This window comes from Mastomys coucha, unplaced genomic scaffold (genome assembly GCF_008632895.1).
Source record: "Mastomys coucha isolate ucsf_1 unplaced genomic scaffold, UCSF_Mcou_1 pScaffold22, whole genome shotgun sequence".
Classification (NCBI taxonomy): Eukaryota; Metazoa; Chordata; class Mammalia; order Rodentia; family Muridae; genus Mastomys; species Mastomys coucha.
The window spans coordinates 153,420,621-153,446,012 of NW_022196905.1; the positions used below are offsets into that span (position 1 = coordinate 153,420,621).

Sequence of the window (25,392 nt, forward strand, 5' to 3'; positions counted from 1 at the left end):
ATCTATGTTTCCTGACTTCTTTCCTAAGATTTCTAACTCTAGAGTTGTCTCTCTTTGTGATTTCTTAAATTGTTTCTACTTTCATTTTTAGGTCCTGGACTTTTTTGCTCAATTCCTTCACCTGTTTGTTTGTGTTTTCCTGTAATTCCTTAAGGGATTTTTGTGTTTCCCCTTTAAGAGCTTCTACTTGTTTACTCATGATCTCCTGTAATTCTTTATGGAATTTTTTTGTTTCTTCTTTAAGGGCTTGTACCTCCTTACCTGTGTTTTCCTGTATTTATTTAAGGGAGTTATTCATGTCCTTCTTAAATTCCTTTAGCACCATTGTGAGATATTATTTTAGATCCAAATCTTGTTTTTCCGGTGTTTTGGGATATCCAGGATTTGCTGTGGTGGGAGTAGTAGGTTCTGATGAAGCCCAGTAGTCTTGGTTTCTGTTGGTAGGATTCTTGCATTTGCCTTTTGCCATCTGTTGATCTCTGGTGTTAGATGTTCTTGCTGTCTCTGACTAGAGCTTGTTCCTCCCGTGGGTCTGTAAGCCTGTGTCAGTACTTCTGGGAGATCAGCTCTCCTCTGGTAAATCCTGGATGCAGATGGCTGTGGATGAGTTGCCCGTCCTGAGTCCTGAGTCCCTGGGTTAAAGCACTCCCTGAAGGCAGGCTCTCTGATAGCAGGGAAGGGGCAGAGAGGGTTGTAGATCCACTGCTGTCTCTCGGAGGCTGAGAGGATCCTGTCCCTGTCGCCTTGCACAACTTGTGAGTCCTGTGCCTCCCCGCTCTTCCTGCCTTAGAAAGTCACTGGAGAGAAAATGGCGGATCTCACCTGAGTCCCTGGGTTAAAGTACTCCCTGAAGGCAGGCTCTCCACTTGCAGGGAAGTGGCAGAGACGGTTGCTGATCCACTGCCCTCACTTGGAGGCTGAGAGGATCTACTTCTTCTTCTTTTTTTTTCAAGACTGGATTATAGCCTAAATATGGAATCCTTTATAAGAATTACTTTTGGGAGCTAAATTTAGGTATGAATATCAAGAATATGACTTTGTTTTCAAAGGAATTGTCCTATTAATTTACCTTGGTCTATGTAAAAACAATCTACTTGATAACAACAACAAAATCTCCCCTAGCTATTAATACTTTACAGTGCAGATGGATGATCTCAGAATTTATATTGGTGGTGTTGTTTGGAAAGAAAAAACATAATACACCTGCACTGTGTTTCTGAAACTTTGTGGAGGATGAACTCCATGGTTTCAAGGTCTTCAACGTCAGTAATACAAGGGCACGTGCATCTGCTCACCAATGCCTTCCTGTTCTGTGGGGTTTTAACTACTGACTCTTCTGTGTCTCTTGGCCTTGCCTTTCTCATCTGTCTCTCCCCAGGAATGTTTCTATGAATGCTTTCCCTCCCTGCTTTCCCTCCTGTAATCTCAGAAGGGCTAAGGACAGTCTTATAAACAGCCAGCCCGAATGTCAGCCAGTGGGGATCTCTTCCCTGCTGAGAGCAGGGTGACTCTGGTGATGGGTAATTATCACTTTCAGCTTTTCAGATTCCTGCAAACTCTGATTTTAGATTCTGGGGTTGGTTTAGAGTGTTCTTGTTCCTGATTTAGACAGAAAAGCCTTCTGCAGCAATGTTCACACACAACCCTGTATTTACCGAAGGACTCATATGACTGTTAGTGAGTATTAACACCTCCTACTTGAGTTGACTTCTAACCTCCTCCTGTTTACTCCCACACAGCTGGTGAGGTGGTTCCAGGGTGCATCTGTGAATAATCTTCCTCATGTGCTCCCTCACCAACACATCCATCACACACATCCATCCCAGGCTGTCTTGGGTGCTCCCTCCCACCTGTAATGGAGTGCTCCCTCCCACCTAAAATTAAGTGACTCCTTTCCCTCTCTTCCTTATTTTCACTCACACTTCCTTATCCTCACAGGAGTCTTCACAATGTTCTCAGCTTCTCTTTATGCTACTGAATGGCACTGCTATGTCTCTGGTCCCATTTGTCCACTTTGTAAACAATGTTTCAAGACTTCATTCTTGGGCTGCAAACCAGTTTGAGTCCCTTTCCTTCACCAGAGAGCACTGAAAGGACTCAGTCTGCCATCCCAGTCCCTCACTCCCATCTGTTTTCCTCGACACCTTATTCCTCAGTCAGCCGGCTAAGCCCCTCTCCCACACAAGCTGTGAAATGGTCACTAGGACAGAGCTTTCTCCTTCTTTTTGAGTACACCCTGGGTGCTTTCTTTCTGTCCTTCTGGTCATTCCTGGGATTCTTAGCAAAAAAAAGCAGGGTGAGCACTGCCCAGAGTGAGGACCCCGGGCTCAGTGAGAGGACTAGACTGCAGGGGAGCAGAGGAACCTGACACGCCTGGCTGACAGATGGTCCCTGTGCTGTCAGTGGAGACCAGGGTCTCCAAAGGAAAGACCCACACTTGTTTTGTTCATAGCCAGGTAGGCTAGCCTGTCATGGTGCTCATTGCAGTGTGTGCTTAGTGCAGGAGTTCACAGCCTGTAGGTCTCGACTCTTTGGAGATCCAATGATTCTTTCACCGAGGTCACCTAAGACCCTCTGGAAACACAGATATGGACATGATGACTCATAGCAATGGCAAAATTACACTTGTGGAGTAGCAATGAAAATGCTTTTATGGTTGGATCACCGAAACATGAAGAACTGTGAAAGGATTGCACATTATGAAGGTCGAGAATGACAAGCTCAGTGGATCAGGGCACCTACTGGTGAAGAAGCACTTTTCAAGAGCCTCATTTGAAATGAGGAAGTGCAATATCCAGCCAAGAACACTAGGGGGGGATCAGAGGACTTAAAGTGAGCACAGCCCAAGCCAAAATTAGGCTGTTTTTGTAGGATGGGAATACCACTTTTCCAGAAACCACTTAAAATGTAAAAAGAGTGAGATGTCACATGATGCTACATATGCAGTCTAGATGTATGCTGTTTGCTTTCTTTCCTATTTGTAGGGAAGCTAAGCTAAACTTGCTGCAAATCTTTTTCTGATTCAAACAGGCCTCAGAGACTCCCACCCTCCATGAGAAAGTGTTGGCCTGCCACTAGATGCCTGCCCAGAAGGGCGCTGTGGTGTTAAAGTTTCAGGAAATGGCACTCCACCCTTAAGCAGATTAGACCAGGAAGAAGCAGCATGCACAGTTAGATCCCTGTGTGCTTTAAATGAACACAGGGTCATGACCTGTAGGGAGAAGTAGGAAGTTATGTGGGTGACTCGTTCACTGTGACTCTGTGGAAGTTCCTGTAGGTGATGCATGCTCTCTGGTCCTCTGGGACAGTCTCTGGGTATTGACTCTCTGCAGATAAGATGGGCTTAGGATAGAGTCTAATTCGGAGGGATTTGGTGAGGACTAAATAAAAGACCATTCAGAAAGGACTTCATAGTCTAGCATCTGGGCTTGAGAGTTTCTCACCTTTGTTAACTGTGTGATACTAGACCAACTCTGTGTTGGTTCACACGAACGACCCAACTTCATTAAAGTCCACCAGCTGCACCTGTGTACCAGTTATTCTCATTGCTGTGACAAAATCAAATTAAGGAAAGGCTGATTGGGGTCATGGTTTTAGGGTGCTGTCCACCGTGGTTGGAAAGGTGTGATATTGGGAGGTATCTGGACAGGTTGTATCCAGTCATGGACACAGAGAGATGAATCGCAGTCACTCAGGTGGTGTTTCTCCTTTTATTCAACCCATGGGGATGGGATCACCCACATTAGGGTGGCTCTTCTTACCACGTAAGGCAATCTAGAAACTGCCTCACAGAGGTTTCCTTCCACTGACTGTAAGTTATGTCAGGTTGACAATCAGTTTTAGCCACCACATGCCATTTCCTCTCTTGGACATTCTTCTGGTAATTACACTACACTCAAATTCTGTGCTCGGACTGCACTCCAAACTCTCTGGGGTTTTGTATATTTGGTGGGGTAGGGTGACTTCTGTCATCCCCACCCCTCCCACTGCCAGCTTTTCTTCTTTTGTTGAAAATTACAATGAGGACCAGTGGAAGCTCATGGCCACACGTACAGAGCAAGGCCTTCCAAGGTGCCCTTCCCACATGTGCGGAGGCGCTACCTGGGGCTGAGCATGAAGGCTGTGGGCCTCTGAATCTCAGCCACGCTGCTTTGCGGCGCACCGTAAATCCAGGCTTTCTGTTTGCTCTGCTCTGGTCTTCCTTTCATTGTTGGAACTGGCAGAGGCTCTGATAAGCAAAAGGCCCAGAGCCATTCTGACAAGGAAGCGGTGACCTTGGGACAGAGGAGAGCCAAGCAAACAGCACCAATAGGGGTGAATCAAAGGATGCTAGAAAACCTGTAAGACTTTTTATTTTTGTCTGCACAGCCACCTTGCCTTTAAGACAGCACTCTTTCTCCTCCAGACAAAGGGGAGACTCCTTGAAGTTAATTTCCAGACACATCCATAAAAAACTCAGTTGAGTCACTTTAATGGAAGAGAGGACAGGAGTCAGTGAGGTTGTCCATACACACAAAAGCCATAATAAGTTAAGTGATGGATTCTAATATGAACTTTAAAAATTAAAGATATCTATTACGTACTACATATATCACTTTGGAAAAAATTGTCTCTATCTGGAAGAAGTGTCATGTCAAGATTGAGCACTCTACCCCCAGGTGCCCATGGCAATGTAAAACGGAGGCCCTTCCCGCACGCAGCCTCCACAGCCTAAGGCAGGCGATGCTTTGTCTATTGTTCCAGCCTTGTTCCATCATAGGGAGGAGGCAAATAAAAGGATTTAGGACATCGCCCACTCGGTGAATAAAATTAATCATTTAGCAAAGTTTTAAAGGGAAGCCACTCTGAAGGAAATGAGGCAGAAATGGATTTAGAACTATCAAAAACTGACATGTAGCCAGTGTTGGATTTGGTTCAATTTAAAGTCAGAACAACTTTACGTTTTGCCATCTGCCTCACCAAGAGCCTTGTAAAATCTGAATACTACAGTCCATAGAGTCTCACATGTAAGGAGGTTTTGCTTTCACAAAGGCCATTTAAAGAACATAAAACCAGAATAAATAATGTTGGGGCTTGTCCAGGAATACAGTTAGTAATTAGGAACTGCAGAAAAGATATATCAGGTTTGCCGTGTGGTGGGTCCAAACGTCCCGTCTGCTACTCCATCCTCCATAAAACCTCACACTTTCCAAGCATACAGCTTCCTTCTCACACAATGGGAAGAGTGCTTTTGGGTTTGTTGATGCTTAGAGAAAACAACTTACTAAGCGACTCACCATCTTCCCAACTACAAACAGAAGCCCTGGAATTAAAACCACATCTCCAAACTGTGGCATGAGGCACATTTATTGCTAAAAATGACCAAGAACATGGAAGAAATAACTCTGCCAACTTCTTAAATTTTAGACTCAAGTGCAGGTGGGCTGCATTGAGGAAGATAACATGCCCACAAATAGATCTCTCCTTTCCTTCCTTGTACATTATCATAAGTGTGCTCTCACAGACACATTAGTCTGTTGGATGCTCCCTTTATAGGACACTGACATGATGTCGTCCTGACTGCACATTCAGCCAATTCTTCTTAACCCTTGCTATGACCACTGCTTCTTTCAGTCCCATTGTGAGCATGCCCAGTGAGGAAATGAATGTTGAAAACAGAAGGGATGCTCAAGACATGAAGGAAGGCACAGGACAGCATGCTGGCTGTGTTCAGGAGTGTTATCTGCTTCCAGCGCATGCTCTTGAAGGTGACCCTTGCAAACAAACATAACATTCTCTTAGAATAGAGTACTAGTGTGTAGATCTGTGTAGCTAGGCTCTGTGGTCTTTGGAGAGACACTTGCATTTCGAAAATATTAACTGAAGGCCATTTTATTAATAATATTGAGCATGGGTCAAATACTGCACTGGTCTTTATTAAAATGGAGTTCACAGGAGGTACTCAAGCAAACACTAGGAGGAGATAAAGTTGTGGGTGCCCAGGTGGTCCCCAAAATACAGGAGGATGCTCGGAGAAAGGATTTCTGAGTGTTGGGTGTGAGGCCCAAGGAAGAGTGGGCTAGGGAGCTAACGTGGCACCCCACTCTCCTCCTCAGGCTGGACATCAACAAGGATGAAGGCTGGCACCTGATAAATGCTCCTGCTTCTCTTACTGAGCTTGACCTGTTAAGTGAGGAAGGAACTGAGAAGGGCTAGTACTTGTGTGAGCTTCGTCTGTGAGCCGCACCAGAGCACAGCTTGCAGAGAATGGCAGGATGGGGAGGGGGTTATTCTTACATAGTGACTGTGAAACAGAAAAACAGTACACAGCCTGGGAAGGTTGTGAAGCCACCCGGCAATGGCTGCAGTTGTAAAATGATGCCTATGGCCTGGACAGGTAGATCTGCAGTAAGTACCTGTGTAGGTCAAGAAGCAACACAGATGTCTGAATCAATGTTCTGAAAGTTTAATCAAATTCATTAAAATAATTGTTTTTAGCTCTTCCTGAAGATAGTAGGGCACATTTGTGTGTCTGTGGAAATCTACATAATCTTTCTGGATGTGACATTCTCCTTGAGCAAGCATTGGATGTATGCAAATGAGAGAGACTTCATCTCAATGTGTCCTCGTTTCTCAATATGCTTGACACATTCCAAAACTCATCTTGACTTTTTCCCTGTTTTCCGTTCTTGACATCCAACTGGTTTCCATGCCTTGGGTTTTGTTTCTGTCACTTTGGAAAAAAATTAAAAACAAAGAAACCTTTAAACTGGAGCATCACAGTTGGCAGGTCGGGCACTGAGCCCTCCAAGTGCCCTGTTTGTTACAGCATCCCAAACACAAGGATGGCACTCTAGGAGGCTGGCAGAAGTCAATGAGGATGCAGGTATTAAACAACATGCTAGTAAGTCACATGTAGAGAAATTTGAAAGGGTTTATTCATCAGATTTACCCAGACTGTAATATTGGTTCAACTTATAAAAATCAATTAATTCAGTAGACTGGGTTAATGTAAAAAGACACAAAAGGCATGCTGTCACCCTCAAAGAATAATAAAACATGGTAAATTTAACCCATTTATATTTTTAAAAAGACATTTAGAAAAAATGACACTTTTACCTGGTGAATCTTTGCTTCTAAGACCAGAATCTGACAGGACCACCCTCACCACAGCGGTTCACAGATTCCTGGGCTACTAGCAAGAGCACTTTAGAAGGAAAAAAAAAAACAAAGAGGATGCAGATTAGAAACTAAGAAAAGGAAAAGGTCTATCCTCAGATAGTGTGATCTCTCTCTCTCTCTCTCTCTCTCTCTCTCTCTCTCTCTCTCTCTCTGTGACACACACACACACATACATACACACGTACGCATATACACATATATAAACACATACACACAGACACATACACAGCGACAGCCATATACACATACATACACACATACATATACACACAGACACCTACGCACACACACAGGAACTGAAAATGAGTATCTAACCTTACCAGGTATATGACCAATGACAGAATACACATTTCTGTAACTAGCATTGAACAATCACAAGTCAATTTAAGGAACCACTGTGTTTACAAATAGCATCCGATATAGTCAACTACTTATAAAAACTTTCGATGAAAGAAACACAAATTTTGTACCTTTAAAACAAGAAAATACTGTTGAAGACGTTAAGGAAGTCTTAAATAACAAAAGCATTCTTTATTCATGGATTGAATGGCTGTGTATTGCATAAAAGGTGGTGGTCCCTGAACTGATCCAGAGAACAAGTGCGCTCTCTCTTAAGGATGCAGTGGGATTTTATTTTTATTTTTATTTTTTTTAGAAATTTATGATCTGAGCTTAAGGTAAATATGTAAGTATAAAGTGTCCACACTAGACAAGGCAATTATAAAAAGAAAAGAAAAACAAAGGAAGAAGATGTCACAATTCCAAAACTGCTACAAAACCACAGTAAGTCAAGACAGTGTGGCACCAGCTTTAGACTAGATATACAAATTAATGGAGAATAAGAGACAGTCCAGAAATAACCCTTCAGTTGTGGTCAGTCAGCTGTTCTCGAGAGGCTCTGAAACTGCTCAATGGGGAAAGACGAGTCTTTGAAACAATGAGTCCTGGGAAAGCAGGAGGTTGTGCACACAGGAATGAAGTCTCACCCCAGACAGATCATGGAGCTAAAGTGCCAAAGCCATCAGAGTCTTCCTGTGGAGAGGAGCACTTCTCTGTGATCTGGGATTAGGCAAAGATTTAATATCTGACACCAATAGGAGAAACACAAATGAACACCAATCCACCCAACTGTGCCAGAACCCAAACTGTTATGTTTCCTGTGAGTAACTGTCAAGACCCCCAGAGCACAAGCACTTCTCCAGGATAAGGTGTTCTTATAACCTAACAATAACAAAGCCCTTATGAAGGCTGGAGAACCCAGCAAACCTGTACTTACAGGAGAAATAATGAAAAGCATGCACGTGAACACACACACACACACACACACACACACACACACACACACACATACACACTCAAAGCCTAAATAATTAAGGAAAGGCTAATGAAAAATAAGAGGACACTGAATGTTTGCCATAAGCTTAAAGACCAAAAAAGTTAGAGAACAGCAGGTACTGTTAGGGACAAAAGAGATTTGAACCTCAGTGCTGGTGGGATTGTGGTAAAATGGTACACACACTTTGGAAGGAGTTTATCAGTTCTGCAAAATATTAAATGTAAAGTTATCGTAGGACCAAAATGTCATCTCTTGCAGATGGAGGTGGCAGAATAGAGAGTATATTCCGGTACAGAAGCATGTGTGGTAGCATTCACAGCAGCATTTGGTATATTCATGATAGCAAAACAGATCAAAGATAAAAGCCAAAAATATGGAAGCAGTGCCAATGCTCACCCATTAAAGGAAATAGGAAAATATAACACACCCAGAAACTCTCATATCACCTTAAAGAGAAGTGGCATTGATTCCAGTCGCAAAGTGGATGAAACAGAAATATTGTCTGGGAAAGTCGAAATGCAAGCAGCCGTACATTGTAAGACTCATGAACCAGAGCTCGGGAATCCAAAGATACTGAAGCAGATGGGAGAATGCCACGTCGGTAGAGTGTAGAGCGTACACAGCCTCGTCCACCGCTCTCTGTCTGCAGCCCAGTCAGTCCAATCCAGTGGGGAGCACATGAACTTTAGTCCTGGCTGTCTTGCTTTGCAAGGAAAAATGCTTCCTTTGTCTTCCTTGCTCAGTTCCAAGACATCCTCTGGGCTGTGAAATGTAATGAATTGCTCTGTGTTCTTGTTTCTTGCTTGTGAGTGTGCTTGCTCTTTAGCTGATGTTGTACATGGCTGCCTACCTTCCGCCAGGACAGTTACTTGATGACGCAATGCATACAATTAAAAAAAAAAATACTTGAATCAGTTTTACTATGTAGCCCTAGCTGGCCTGCAACTGACTATGTAGACTAGGCTAGCCTTGAATTCAGAATGATCTGCCTGACTCTACCTCTCAGGCACTGGGGATTAGGGTGCCCTAGTATGACCAGCAAAGCACATATTTTGATCATCTCATCCAAGTCAGCTTTAGAAGCCGTTTTCCATGTGGAGGGGGGTCCTTCAGGAACCACGTAAGTTGAGTGAAAACTTCAATTGAAGGTAGTGTATGTGATCAATATTGAAAACAAAGGTTGTTCATTCCCTACGTTTTATGTCTAAGTAACAAAACTAGTTTGTAATCACTTGGAACAGCGTGTGTATTCTGAGCTCAGTGTGACCAAGTCTGTCCTAGACATTCCAACTGCAGCTCTATGTTGCATGCTTGGTCACCGAGGAGGCTGGAAGGTGTTGTCTGTATTGTGCTGTTAGCCTCTCTTAGCCATTGCTGATGAGTCCTGGAAGGATCAGGTCCAGGGCACTGTCCTCACTGTCTTTACCAGTGAGGTTGTCTGTCCAGGACCTAATGTCAATACTTCTCACTCAAAACTCAAAGCGGTCTCAGCTTTACAATAGTTTATGAATTTCTTATTCCCTTGATGAAGTTTTCAGGATTCATCAAAAGCTCAAGCAAGAGAAGCAGCAGACAGAAGGGAGGTGTTCAGGTCTGGTCATCACTTTCACTATGTCCAAATAGCATGTGGTCAAGAACAAGATAGGAAGAAAGGAAAAATGCTGTGTAGAGTGAAACTGTTAATTAAACTTGAACTTTAATTGTGCACTTTATACAGATAAGCCATTTACTGATTAAGCAACCTTGTGCTAGAATGTGAAGGGTTAATAATGACTTGTCTATGTGCAAAGATTGGTGGAGAACAAATTCCCATAACTAAAATGATACACAGTAGCCAACAGGAATGTATGCTCCTGTGAATAGATGAAGTTTGTTGAGAAATATGAAAGCCCCTTCTTCCCTCTCTGCCTTGGTCTTTGCCCTGTGTCTGATTGGTATGCCTGTGTGATCTCCATCTTGGGAACTGGGTAATTGATTTTTGCTGGCATACCTTTCCACCCATAGCTTAAGTACCTGTTGCCATATTCATAGCTGTAGTGTCTATGAACTGTTGAGTCAAAATGTCCATCAGCTGTGCTGTCTTCACCCTTAAGAGCAGTGGAGACTCAAGGAACTCACCCTTGCAATGCTTGTCCGGCAGTATGAGAAGCAACCCCAATCCTCCCTGTGCAGGCTCAACTCTTCCCTCTCAACTCCCTTGCTCAACAACTCTGTTCCTTCCATTTTTCTCTCACAGCAGTTTGAATGAACCTTATCATCCAGTTTTTGGTTACTTAGAGCATAGATGCTCAGGATCACAAGTATGGAAGACCTCATTGTGCTAAGCCTGCCTCAGAGACTGGTGCACCATTGGTGCAGGTCCATGGACCACAGGGACTCAAGCATTCTCTGTTGCTAATTCTTCTTTTCCTTCTACATATCCTTTAGATTTAGGTGAGATGATGATTTTAGCAAGGTCTCCAAGACCTTAGGGATGGAAAGAGGTATTCAAGTGTTAACCTGTGAGTATAGCTTTCCTATTGCAGTTCCTGTTGTTTTCTTGTTGTTAATGCTGGAGCATTTTCCTTGAGTCAAAAGCCATTGAGAGAGGTGGCTCTGAGCTGTACTGTGCTGTAGTTGTAATTCTGTGCATAACACTCTGTCTCATGGTACACCATCTTAAAAGAACATAAAAGGAAATCAAGAAAACGTTTCCAAGACATCCAGCAATTTCTTCAACATTAGAGAGACGCAGCAGGGTCCTGTGTGCAATCACCACAGTGGCAGATGGAGATCCTTTGGAGACCCGAGGACAAGGCTTTCTAAGTCCCTGTTGCTCACTTTTTATTCTATCCTAAGTCCCTGTTACTCACTTTTTAGTCTATTCTGCATCTGTCCTGCATGCTGTCTAGGTATCATGGTGACATGCCTAAAGAACAATTTGCTGTTTTCCCAACTTCCTCCTCTTCCACTCTGAGCCAGTGGGTGACCTCATCCCATCTGAACCTCTTCAAACCTCAGTGACCAGACTATCATAGTGAGGATTCCTATTGTGGTAAAACACCATGAACAAAGCAGTTTGAGGAAGAAAGGGTTTGTTTTACCTTACAACTCTCAGGTTTGCTTCATCATTGAGGGAAGTCAGAGAAGAAACTCAAAATAGGATCCTGGAGTCAGGAACTGGAGAAGCCACAGAGTAGAGCTGTTCACTGGCTTACCCCTCATTGTTCACTCAGCCCACATTCTTACTCAATTCAGGGCCACCTTCCAGGCCTACCCCCACTCACAGCAAGCTGGGCCCTTCCCCATCAATCAAGAATAAAGAAAATGCCCAACAGGCTTGCCTACAGGCCAAAGTGATGGGGGCATTTTCTCAATTGAGGTTTCTCTTCTCAAAAGATTCTAGATGATATCAAGGACAACTAACAAAGATACATACTTTCTCTTTTCTTTTCTCACAACATATCCTATTCCTCCATCATAGAACACTCAAGGCCATCATTTGGCTCCATCCTTAGCACTGTAATGGTTTCAAGGCCACACTATCTTCAGCTTGAACTAAAATGAGAGCTTTCATGTTGCTTCCTAGCTGGCTACCTCATCTCAAGATGAGCATTCATAATCTCCACCATTTTACTGATAGGTGATACTCATCCGCTACAAGAATTGCCCTCGTATTTCAGACAGGGGGGCTTTTGACAATCTCTGGACCCCCTGCATAGTTTGTAGGTATGCCCCCAGAAAGCTGGACTAGGCAGTTAAATTCTAGACTACACAGATCGTGCCATTCATGGTCAAATCCTGCCTGTCTCCACAATTCCTGTTGTAGCTGTTTCTTGCCTGCAATGTAGATGTTCAGGATCCCTGTGGATGCATAGTACCCTTGCTAGGATATTCCCACTGACAGCAGTGCTTTCTCCCACCTCTGTATGCCTGCTTGTTGAATGTGCATTTGTTCAACTCTTCCACTGGCCATATGACTTATAGTAGCTTATTTATCATTCCTGGGAATCTCTGTCTTCATGTATGTGCATCTGCAAGTGAACGAAAGAATGTGGAGAAACTGATACCCTCAAGCCACCTATCTCTTACATCTTTGAGAGTTTTTCTCGGTCAGTTGCTGCTACTTGAGGATATCATATTTTATAACACTAAAAGTAATTCATGTTGGAGGCTGGGGAGATTTCCCATTCCTCAAAGTGTCATGCAATCACAAGTCTATGGAGTCCCATCTCAACTGACCATGTTATAAAAGCCAGGCCTGTGGCATATACCTGTAGTCCCAGTGCTGGGTAGGAGAAGACAGGAGCATCTTTGGAGTTTCTGGGCCCGGCAGTCTAGACCAACTCATGACCTCCATGTTCAGTGAGAGGCCTTGCCTCAAACAATAAGATGATGACCACCTGAGGAAGAAGACCCTTCACAACACTTGGTATAGATGCTTTCCTACCCCTCCCCGACACACACCAAAACAATGACGTGCATTGTATACAGTGCAGGAATGTGGCAACACAGCTCAACAAATCTTCATCTCATATATTTCAACCAGTTCTCACCTCTAAGATCAAAAGACAAGACAGTTTCTTTGTTCTTGGAGCTTCCCTTGTGACTTCTTTTATGCCAATAATCTATATATTTTTTTCTGCTACCATAAATCTTGAACTTCACACAGCTGAACCAGATCATAAATGTAACGCTCTAAGAATATCTCCCCTTAGGTCCAGGTGAGATTTTTAATTCAGGGAGATTTTCTTCACAGCCTTTACAATTATTCTTCTTTGAAACACTTAATTAACACCTGTGAGTGGGGTTTGAAGATATTGTATCTGTGGCCTCCATGGAGGTATGGGAGAAGTAAATCTAATACAAATAGCTTAGACATAAGTGTTAATAGTCATAGTAATATTCTGAAAAAATATTATTATTTACAATTATTAGATAGGGGTCAAACCCCATTCATCTGCACACATTGAAATCCCGTACATAAACATTTACTGATATTTCCTTACTTAGTCTTACTTCCTGTCTCTAAGTCTTTTTGTTGTTGTTTGAGATGGGATCTCAATATGAAAGCTCTGGCTAGCCTGGAACTCTGTATGTAGACAAGGGTGGCCTAAAACGGAGATCCTTCTGCTTCTGCCTTCTGAGCTGAATCTAAAGGTGGTCAGCACCATGCTGAGCCCATTTATAAATCTATCAACACTTCCTTTCTCTCTATATTTGTGATGGCCTGACACTCCATGTCGCAATATTCAAGGTGGGCTGGCTCTGCTGCACTGTCCACTCTGATAGCCACTCAAAGATGGCAAAGTAAACATCACGGTATCAGCATTTCAGAAACCCACCTAGTCTGTCCATTCGCTGTATGTATGCATGTGTATACATATATGTATGCATGCATGTATGTGTGTGCATGTATGTATGTATGTGTGTATGCATGTATGTATGCATGTATGTAATTTAGGATATAATACCAGGCCCAGCAAATGGAAAGCTAGCACCACCAACCTAATCACAGAAGAAAGAAGCAGGAAGGGGACAGATGTTGTCCGTCTTCCTTCTACTCTTGAATCCTGGTTGTCCTACTGTCTATGATCATCTTCTTTCCTGTGTCTTTTCCGTATCCATGTTTTTGTCTTGTCTCTCTACATATAATAGGAAGGATTGGGGTTCACCAGACACAGTAGGGGAAGGAGGGTGGTAAAAGAGGAAACAAGGCAATAATGAACCTGGCAGACAGAATTGGTTTCCAGCAGTTACAGCACATGAGACATATAATATCCAAAAGTTACTTTAAAAATGGCATTAGCTAATGAGGGGGATGCAGGACTCCTTCATGGACAATATGGCCCCTGTGATGGGAACTTCATGGTGATCTGCTCTTGCTATTCCATGCCTGAATACTCACATATGTTGCTTAGACTTCAAGCTTCTGTTCCTCATCTATTACAAACTAATGAGCAATAATAGTCTCTGTTTCACTCTATTATGAGGGTTAACTGAGTGGGTACTTAAGATGTACTTATAAAAATGCCCAGCACAATGGAATTGCTTTTCCTTTATGGCACATAGTCAGGCTTCCCTGGTGCAGGCAGGATTAACACATGACCATTGTTTATCTCTAACATTTTTAAAACATCTTAGGCTTTAAGTAGAGAGGGAAAGAGGTGAGGAGAAGTAGGTAGGGGAGCAGAGGGAGGAGAAAGTAGAACCAAGTAAAGGGAGACTAAAAGAAGACACAAAGCTCAGCTCATGGATCAGGAACTGGGAAACAGCATTCCTGCCTTGCTGTAGAGGAGGCTACTCCTTACAGAGCAACACATGGAAATCCAGACACTGCCCTGTGTGGACGGTTCAACTGAAGCTCAGAAGACTGCAAGCCTTTGCAGGTGGCTGGCACACCAATCTACGCACTGAGGTGGGAGGAGAGAAGAGGAGAGGAAGACAGGGAGACAGACATTCTCTGGCCCAATCACGTCTCAAGGTAAAACACCATCTTGTCTTCCAGGGCTGGTTTTCCACACAATCAATCAAGATTGTCATGCTCATTGACCTACTGACCCCACAACATAGACAGAAAGAACCATGCTACATATGGAGCATTAAGTCCCACTAAGAACTAATCCCACCACTGAGTTCTAAGGACCAAGACCCTACCAGTCATGGTGGCTAATATAAAAAGCTTTGCACTTTAAGAAAACAGTTAAATATGGATTTCAAGTTCAGATGTTTTTTCTAGGTCTTTAAAATACTGTTACATTTTGGGGACCTCCTTAGAGTCCACACTTCATCCAGGGTAGCCCATGGGGGAATCTGCAGCTGGGGAACTCATTTAAAAGTTAAACTGGCCCTCAACCTCCCTGTGAGCAAACTTCCTCCCCAGTGTTAAAGTCAGATAAGCTAGGTCCGCTGGCTTTATGGTTGTTCCCCTGATGAAGCGGACTTTCTTTCTCACCCATCTTCTTAAAGATTTGTAGCTCTTGACAGCTACAAATCCCATGGGACCAAGTGTCCTGTCACCTGCCTTCAGCAATACACCCCAAGGCCTCCAATTGCATACCCTAGAAGAAGCTGGTTCCATCCAGTTCTTGTGACTCTTTCCCTGTGACCTGGGTGTTTAGTGATAGTTTAGCTTTTTTTGAGAATAAGGAAAACTCAAGGTTTTAGCTTCAATTAATACCTAGCAGGAAAGATGATTCCATGTGATACCCAAAAAACAAACAAAGCACTGTATTGAAACACTGAGTTGATTGATCCAAGGGAAAAATAAATAAATACAGGATTCCTGGAACCCTGAGACGAATTTAACCTAATGCACATGTAGGTTAAATGGGCTTAATATAAATCTGAAGGATTTGTAGAAATTGAACAAGTAGATTTGTGTGTATGGAAAGTGCATGGTTAAGTAAACTTAGTTAATTAAATTAAACTAATAGAAAAGGCATGACTAGCCAGGTGCAATGGCGTGTCCCTGGGATTCCAGCACCTGGAGACAAAGAAACAGCTGAGGCCAGCCAGGTTCCCACAGTAAGTGTGTGTGTGTGTGTGTGTGTGTATGTACACAGGTGTATATGTATGTGTATATATATGAATAAACAGATATGTAAATTCTATAGTTCAATATCTATCAGTTGAGAAATATAAAGACATTTCTATATATAACTACTTCAAAATTTATCTTCTTTTAGGAAAATATGTATTATTTTCAGTAAACAGACAATTGGATCTTTGTTTGTTTGTTTTTCTCAGAATTGAGTAAAGTACATCTAGAGACTCTTCGCTCATGCACATGCATGCACACACAGGCACTGATATACACTGGCGCTACTCCAATCTAACTTACTATAGGATAAGCACATGTGGGGTCAATTCAAACTTTAGTGAGTGGGAAGGTGGGAATGTTTCTCTTGGTTAATTCTAACACACATGCTACAGTGATTTCAAAGTTTGTTTAGAAATTTAAGTGGAAAAAATGCCTTAGAAATGTTCTGCCTAGATACTTGAGAAGATGCAAAACATTTCACTTCCATTAGAGGAAAAAGACTCAAGAGGCATGTGTGTGATCATACGCCCAGGGAGAGCAACAAGAACACCCACCAAGTACCTGGGCCCCATGTCCTCCTCAAAGCACCTGTATAACATGCTTATATGTGTATATATATATTAAGGAACAAGCTTGAGCCTTGACTGAAGCCATGATTGCAGGCAAGCTCAGGACCCCACCCAACCAGAAGCTTTTGATGCAGGTGATAGGCGGCTTAAACATGCATTTCTCAGATATCTTGGTAATGGTGGTGTGCGACACATTTGTTCCAGGTCCTCACATTTCATTATCAACGTGTGAAGCCACAGTCTGTTTCTGGAGTTGAGACAAGATGCCCCTGCCTCAGAGTTTTGGTTTGCAGTATGGGGAGGCCAGTTGTGTGCAGTTCATGTCTTCATTTGGTGGTGGTAGTGCTGTAGCCTGCTGAATAGTGAGTTTTCCTATTCCTTAGACAAAAGAAACTTAAGAGAGGAAGGGATGCCTTAGCTTGGGGATGAGAGGCTATAATCCGTCATGGCGGGAAGGGCCTGGCGGCAGCACTGCTCAGCTATGTCAGCAGAGGCTGGAGACACTGGTCGCATGCATAGACATTAAGCCGAGGAGAACGGGATGCAGAGGCTGGAGACACTGGTCGCATGCATCGACATTAAGCCGAGGAGAACGGGATGCTGGTCTTCAGTTTACCTCCTTTTCCCTTTTACTCCACATTATGGCAGCATTCCTATTCAAAGTGAGTCTTCCCTTCTCAGTTAAACTATGCTCCGGAAGTGCCTTAAAAGGTATTTGCAGTTGTGTCTCCTAAGTTTATCTACACCACGCCAAGGTGACAATGAAGTGGACCGTCACACTGACTAAGCACACAAGTTATGATTATTGAGGGCTTCAGTCTTTAATCCCACCGTTGGATATTATATGAAAATCCATGAACTGTTAGATTAGAAACCATCTATCAAAAGATTGAAAGACTGGATCCCATCTTGTGGGCGTGTACCTTGGATTCTAAATAGAACTGTAATGATGTGTCTGACCTGGGACAGAGTAAATACAGCTCCTGAACAAGTGTATATTGTTGAGTGCTTTTCAGATGTTTAAGTTGGGGAATAATCTAGCTTACTTGAAAATTGTCTGGTGCAATTAATGATTACATTTAAAAGAAAAAAAGCAGAATGAGTTTATATAAGAAATAGTGTGAACAGTGAGCAGTTGTTTGATGCATAACAAATGAATGGTGCTTTCTGAAATATTCTTGACATCTTCACAGATAACAATAGGGTGTCATAAAAATGCTGCAAAATAATAAAATAACTGCTTTATTAGTTGTAAAGTTTTCTGGCAATGGAAAACAACTCCTCCTTCCAAATGCATGTATTTAATGTTGTGCTTAATGACCAATTCCATAACGTAAATGAGTTTCTAGGAAATGTATCCATTCCAGTGTCAGTTCTGCCTTACTGCTACCATCAAATCTGATATTATCCATAAAATATGTGATTCCAAGAGCTATGATGTGGTCTGTGTAATCCCTACCAGAGCTGGGCTTCACAGAAGAGATAAATTTCAAGAAATGTAATAAAATTTAAATCATCCTTTGTTCCATTTTATGAAAGTTAATGGAGTCCAATCTATGTTCCCACCATATTCACACTTGAATAAAGAACTAGCTCTTGTTTGGTAGTGATGGGAAAATAAAAATATATCTTTTTGGTGCTCGCTTTGGCAGCACATATACTAAAATTGGAACAATATAGAGAAGATTAGCATGGCCCCTGTGCAAGGATGACACACAAATTTGTGAAGTGTTCTATATTTTTTTTAAAAATATATATATATATATATATCTTTTTGGCTCTACATATATCCCCATAGTAATGAGTTCAAATGTCAAATATAAGACAACCCTATGAAATAGAAGTGTGTGAAAGAGACATGTGCATGTCAAACACATGTCATGCTTGGTTTATGTACATGTTATATATGGTTTGTGTGCAGTTTGTTGAGGTAGTTCATACACATCTCATGAACAGCTCATGGGTATGTGCAGCATATGTAAAGTACAGTTCTTATACACACAGCTCATACATATGAAGCAGAGTGAGGCATCTTCACACTGTTTGTACTCATCTCTGTTTCCTCAGAGTGACCGTGTCTAATATTTCCAGGCCCACATCCCCGGTCCTCTCTGTTTCCTCAGAGTGGCTGTGTCTAGTATTTCCAGGCCCACATCCCCAGTCCTGTTGTTTCCTCAGAGTGGCTGTGTGTAGTATTTCCAGGCCCACATCCCCAGTCCTGTTGTTTCCTCAGAGTGACCGTGTCTAGTATTTCCAGGCCCACATCCCTGGTCCTCTCTGTTTCCTCAGAGTGACTGTGTCTAGTATTTCCAGGCCCACATCCCAAGTCCTGTTGCTTCCCATACACTGTGATGCACTGGATTGCTGGGAATCTGAATTTTACCAAGTGAGCACCTTAAGGACTGGGACATACTTTGGTCAGATTTCTTAAACCAGGGGTGGGTTTAAGTTATTTAAAATAGATCACTATGGACTAGTCAATTACACTTTCAGTAACGTCTTCTTTCATTTTAAGGAGTGAACCATGCACCATAGAACTCAGTTGTCATAAGATACAGGCTGATTGTGTGCTTTCAGAGGCATGCAAATACAGACACTAGAAATTCATGTACAGGAAGGAATGCAGCCAGCCCATTGTCTGTCTGTCACTGTGTTAAAAAGAGGGGGGGGGCTCTCTGGGTGGCAGAAAGTTCCCTTAAGAGACTGGACACAATTGCAGTGAATGCAGAATCACTGTGCAAATGGAGACATGCACTGATTTAAGAGGAAGGGGCCTTGCACTTTACAGTCAGTAAGAGGTATACACAGTTGTCTACCGTCTTCCTGGAACATTGAAAACAACCCAGAGAATGTTTTAAAATAAGATACTCTAAATTTAACAATAAATACTGCATTTCAGACATTTTAAAGAGATATCTTTATTCCTGAAAATCACCTAGCCCTGTTACAGGTGCTAGGGGTGCTAGAATTGTTGAATGGATGGATAATGAAGAATCCGTTCTTTAAGAGAAAGCTGAAGTCTCCTTCCTAATTCTTATGAAAGTGAACTAAAGTGTGGACAAGGTCATTTGATGCATAGTAAAATATCTTCCTTCTTGTAAATTCTAGTAGTCATTTCAAACACCAAAAATCTAGCCAAAAGTTTTACAGCTCATTTCTAACCATATACAGAGGTTAGGTGCCTCACTTTCTATCCATAAAGAGGAGGTACAACTCTTTCTAAATTGGAACTCTGGAAAGTGGTAGAATCTGAATTTGAACTTTGATGGGAAATGTGACGCAGTGTGTTTGTGAGCCTGTGCTTTGAAGTGCATCCATGACCCTCCCTATACAGACTTGCCTTTTGTAATCTTACTTAATAAAGGCAGACTCACTAAGTTTTATTTACTAGGGAGCCTAGGGTTTATGCTCCACAACAGAATGGTGTAAACTTGTATACCATTTGGTCCATTTTTACATTCTCAATGCCTTCAACTAGGAAACCGATTTTGACTACACTTTCAAAGAAGATTATCACAAAAATACACCTTGCAGCCGGGTCTTCACTGTAGCTTGCAGAGTCCATAGCTGGATGAGAGTGAACATTACCTCTTTCCTCTGACAAAGTGTACAGCGCCTTCCAATACACTAGCCCAGTCGGGTGAAGCTTCCAGATGAGTACCAGGTTGAACTCTCCATGTTGTAGGACATAAGCAGGTGCCATCTTCAGCCATAGGGCCTTACCTTCAGGTTGTGGAAGGCAACCCATAACATTGACAACACCCTGTAATGGTATTGATCTAAGGGAAACTGTTGACCAATGAGCCAAGAAGATATAACCCATTCCTGATACTGGACTTATCTTTGGTGTCATATGATGTCCAGCTATAGTATTGTCCCACATACTATATGGTAACTCAAATTAAACTGGGAAAGTTAAAATCAGTTTTCTGTAAGGGTGTGACACTGAGTATATCAACCATGCTCCAGGTTGAAGACCCCATATTCAAGAGTGGTTAACCAACACAAATTGAGCTCCATTTCTTTTTTCCTTTTTTTTTTTTTTTTTTTTTTAAAGAAAGAGCATTAGCCGGGCGGTGGTGGTGCACGCCTTTAATCCCAGCACTTGGGAGGCAGAGGCAGGCATATTTCTGAGTTTGAGGCCAGCCTGGTCTACAGAGTGAGTTCCAAGACAGCCAGGGCTACACAGAGAAACCCTGTCTTGAAAAACCAAAAAAAAAAAAAAAAAAGAAAGAAAGAAAGAGCATAAATTTGTGCTCGTGGCAAGTTGGGGGAAGGAGAAGAATATGATCGAAATATATTGCATGAAATTCTCAAAGAATAAATAAAAATATTGTTAAAGATAAAAATGCATTAATTTAAAAAGTAACCACTTGCACATTCTCATTTGTAAGTGACTTACTTATGACTCTTTCTGGCTAACTAGCTATTAAAATATGATATTTATCTGCATTGCAATAGAGTCTGGGAGACCATGTGTTTCCTGCTGACTGCAACCCAGGCAAACTTTATTCTCTGGCTTAGGTTGTGCAGTTTAATTCATTGCAATTTGCAGAGGTAGCAAAATCCTAAATTTTAAAGCTGTGCAAATCAACACATTTCTGTGGGTAATTTAAATTTTGTATTCTGCATAGATAACCAAAAGGATCCCTTGTGGGAATGCTTCCTGGCTAGAGGCAGATCAAAGCATCCGCATCTTAAGAGGGGGCTATTTTCAGCTCCTGCTGTCCATTTCGTATTCAGGCATAGCAACTGGTGGCAACTAAAAATAAGGAGCTTGGCCACCAGCTTAGAATTCAGTCCTGCAGGCCAGTGCACCGGAGCTCCGGCGAGATCCTGGATGCCTTGTGCAGCACCTCCCTCCTGCCCACTCATCAGTGTAGTCTTCTGCATTTTGAAAGCTATTGAGAAGCCATTAGCAGGCAGGACCAGGAGGGAGAGCCGCACTGCAGCACACCTCCACGCTAGTAGCAGGCTGTAGCCGCACGCACGTGAGCCCCAATTAGAGAAGACCCTTCCCAGGACTGTGGCGCTGGAATGTGTCAATCAAGGGCGCCGGGATAGCACGTGCAGCGGCAGTGGGCAGTGGCTCAGACCCACCCCGGGGGCTGCTCTGAACTCCAGCTGCTGAATGAAAATGAGTTGATGCTCTCTGCAAGATCATGAAGGGGAGCCTCTGTTCAGTAATGCATTCCGAGGTGCACCGTTACCTGAGCGGGGACCCTAAATTATGCATTTCCTGGAGACAACAGTCATAGCTGAAGAGAATGCTGGGATCCACGGCAGGATTCGAGCCTGAGAAGGGACAATGTCTCAGTATCATTTTATCAAGTACTGTAAGTAGGCTTGCTGACCTGTGTGTGTGAACGTTTGTCTCTTGAAGTGTTATTTTAAACATATGTCAGAATTAAGGCAGGTGTTCTGGTGTTTGGCATCCAGACAGTTAAAACGCATTGGTGACTGTGAAGGGCAGTTGTCAGGCATGATCCATTTCATGTCAGATTCTAAAATAATTCTCTTTTTATCTAAATGTTGTAGTGTGAAAAATCTTTAAAATGCTGTATTTAAAAAAAAAAGATACGTGGGATACCAGAAATAGAGAAAAAAAAGAAGTAAATAAACAAAAGTTGTTTAAGGATTTCTACACTATTCAGGTATTTGAGTGATGTTTGTACAACTTCCATGCCTGGGGCTGGAGCGATTTCATGATGGATCTCTCAAGCTTTGCTGGTGCGGTATCGTTCCGGACTTTCCTTCCCAGTCTTTCTCACGTTGTCCTTGGCTGGGAACTTTTGTCCTTGTGCCGTTCACCTTGCAGAGAGTGTACCCAGGCACTGCACCCAGGCTCTGCACCAGTGCTCAAATGGTGCAGACTAGCCAGCCAGCAGCTCTTCAATGGCTTTCCTTAATATTGGGATTGCAGCAGTGTGCTCCCAGCTAGACACTACTTGCACCTAAACCTTCTCTGATAGTGACAAGTGTTGAGAGGACATATTGCTAGCAAAACCAGCTTGCTGGATAGAACTCACTTCTCCGATAGCACTTTTGGAAACTTCTGCACATTTCTATCATGATCTTAAAGGGATGGGCTGCTCTGCTGGGGGGCAGATTTCTGGTAAGATTGTGAGTTTGCTGACAAGGACATGCCAATGGTAACTAAGTACCTTTGTCAGAGGGACATGGTTTAAATGGCTCTTGAATTTTGTCCTAAAGGAGACTGGAAAAAATATGTTTGAAAAGAAAATAGTTGTCTTGCTCTTATTTTTTATTGGGTAATAGACAAGAGAGGGATCGCCCGCAATTCTTAAAACAGAAATACACAGTTCAGAAGCCTGATTTCTAGAGCCAAGAGAGATGGAACAGCTTGGGTATTTGGAAATTAACTCTTTAACTGATAAACATTGTGAGATTGCAGTATGTTTGAAACGTGGAGCCATCTTTGGCTTAACCCCCTAAATCTCAATGTGACTGACCCGGTAACACACATTGTGCAGCACCCTGGCTGGGTTTCAGACAGTCACTCACGTTGTACTGCACCGGTAGGGTGCTGTCATGTTCCTGTCTGGCTTTTGCAGAGGGAATTCCCCAATCCCTCTGCATCATTTCAGGGAACTCTGGCTCAGTCCAGAAGATGAGCATTTCCCAGTGGGGTGTAGCCTTGGAGGGTGGGCAGGAGCTCCGTGGGTTGGAGTACTGAAGACCTGGTCGTGGCCAGGCATTACCTGAGGCTACCTTCTCCTGCCTCCTCTCAACTCCATTAAGTGTATGATTGACTAGAATCTCAGACCCTTGAAAGAGGCTGTGGGTACAAGGAATGGAATGCTTCAGGCAAGTCTTACCATTGGTCACCATAAGAGATGAGAGCATAGTTTATAAATTTAATGAATTAATCATGGTCATTGATGAAAATGTTTCAAATGCTTGGGGAAAGCATTCCCAATGAATTCACCAAAGTAATTAGGAAGCGCTTGCTTACCATCTACCTATTTCCTGAGCTATTAATGATAAAGTGGGACTGCCCTCCAGTTCCAGCCTCACTGTGGATTTTAGAAGCTGGGTTTCCCGGTGGCTGAAGCCACCAAGGAATGTCTTCTGTCACAGAATTGTGGGTTTTAGGGCTTTGAAATGACTACAATATGGCGAGCAGTGAGGAGATTTTATTTATATGGTCACAGTTCTTAGTGTGGACATTACATCTGAAATGTCTCACACACACACACACACACACACAAACACACAAATACACCCTCCTCTATGACTTTGTGGGCTTTACATCTGAAGCGTCTCCCCCCCAACATACACACATAAACACACAAACACACCCTCCTCTATGACTTCCTTTGCATTCTTTCCCAACTGTGTTCACCTTCAAAGTCAAGGTATGGTGAGAGAAGTGAACAGATTCCTGGGCAGAAACAGGAAGTTTTGCCTGCCTTACCTCAGTACCTCACATGGAGGCCATTGGGCAGAGGGTTGGGTTGCCAGTAATTCTTGCTCAAGGAGACCCCTCAATCACCTAGGGGAGTCTTCAGTTTAATGGTAAGCCATGCAATCTGGAAGACCTCTCCTCAATCTGAAGGTAGGTTGTCTGCTATTTTCAATACTGTAGTTAGTGGACTAGGAAGAACTTGGTGGTTAAAAGTATTTATCACTCTTTCAAAGAACCCATATTTGGTCCCCAGCCCCTTCTTCAAGAGTCTTAGACCTGCCTATGCCTCCCCCTCCAGGGGATCTGACATTCTCTTCTGGCTTCTGCAGGCACCCACACATAGACATGCAAACAAACACATAATTAGTCTTAAGAGAAAACAAAACACTGTCAGAGTGGTTATGTTTTTACCATCAGAAAAAGAAACCTACCAGGCAGTGTGAGCAGATATTCAGGGAGGTAGTTTCATAGTTTTCTCTACCTAAGTTCTCTTCAGCGTGAGAATGGATCTCACTTTGCATACCCAATACAGCTTACATGTCTAAAACTAGAACAAAATTCTTTTTGCAGAGATAGGGTTGGCAGGAAAGTTTTAGATGACCTCTAGGAGAAATGCTGGTAATGAGGGAGCCTCCAGTGGGAAAGGTGCTTCAGATGGGTACATCCTGTGCTGTGCCTCGATCCAGGGTCAGGAGGATGTTCATTGTGCTTGGTCACATGACTAGAAGTAGGAAGAAGTGGATTTGGCGAACACAGACCACCGGTTTACTAAAACATAAGTAGCTACCTAGACTCCTGCTTTATCCTTAACTGAAAGGAGCAGAAGCATGCTCCATGTGCTACTCCTGTCTCACATCTAGGGCCAAACTGGCAGTCACTCCCTGCGACTTTCTCCTGGTCAGTCCCTCTCTGAGCATGAGCACTAAAGACATCCCCATCTGCGGTAGGACAAAGGTGAATGTTCTACAGGATACTGACTCATCAAAGCAGCCCAGTCTGAGCTAAATGTGTCCATGTAGAACAAGGCCACTTTCCTACTGCCCCACCCTTTGTTCACAGTGACCCTCTACCAAGTTCCTGCCCTACACTTCTCCCTGCTGAACACTTACCTTACTGTCTGGGATCCTCTGGGCAGAGATGCTCCTGTTCTCTGCTTCACAGAGCCCTGGCCTGTTATTGTCACTGGCCCCTAAACCATTCCCCAAACCATACCTGGGGTCAGTAATTGAAGCCACACAGCTCTTTGTCCCCGTTACTCTGTTTCCCTTACAGAACAAGTGGCTAATATTGAGTGTGATTTCCTTGCTTGTTTGTCTTGGAAATGGTGATGGGGTGCTGAGTGATCAATTGGTGGTGGTGATAGGGTGACCAGTTG

The 25,392-nt window shown here is 43.0% G+C and overlaps 1 protein-coding gene and 1 non-coding gene across 7 annotated transcripts in view; both read left to right on the plus strand.

Moving 5' to 3' along the window:
- Positions 1–25,392, plus strand: part of Myo16 (myosin XVI) — a 509,596-nt gene that overhangs the window by 86,400 nt on the left and 397,804 nt on the right. Inside the window, exon 1 of one of the 6 annotated variants that reach the window (XM_031339014.1) lies at positions 21,588–21,924. The exons of 3 other annotated variants lie outside the window; for them this stretch is intronic. In XM_031339014.1, the coding sequence (XP_031194874.1) occupies positions 21,897–21,924 (28 nt within the window). In that variant the 5' untranslated portion in view covers positions 21,588–21,896. Of the gene's footprint in view, positions 1–21,587; positions 21,925–25,392 lie in introns of those variants that run through there. 2 more of the 6 variants (XM_031339013.1, XM_031339018.1) reach the window with 2 other exon arrangements.
- On the plus strand, positions 18,225–18,331 carry LOC116071559. Its single transcript, XR_004110970.1, has one exon. It is a non-coding gene; the product is annotated as a U6 spliceosomal RNA (small nuclear RNA).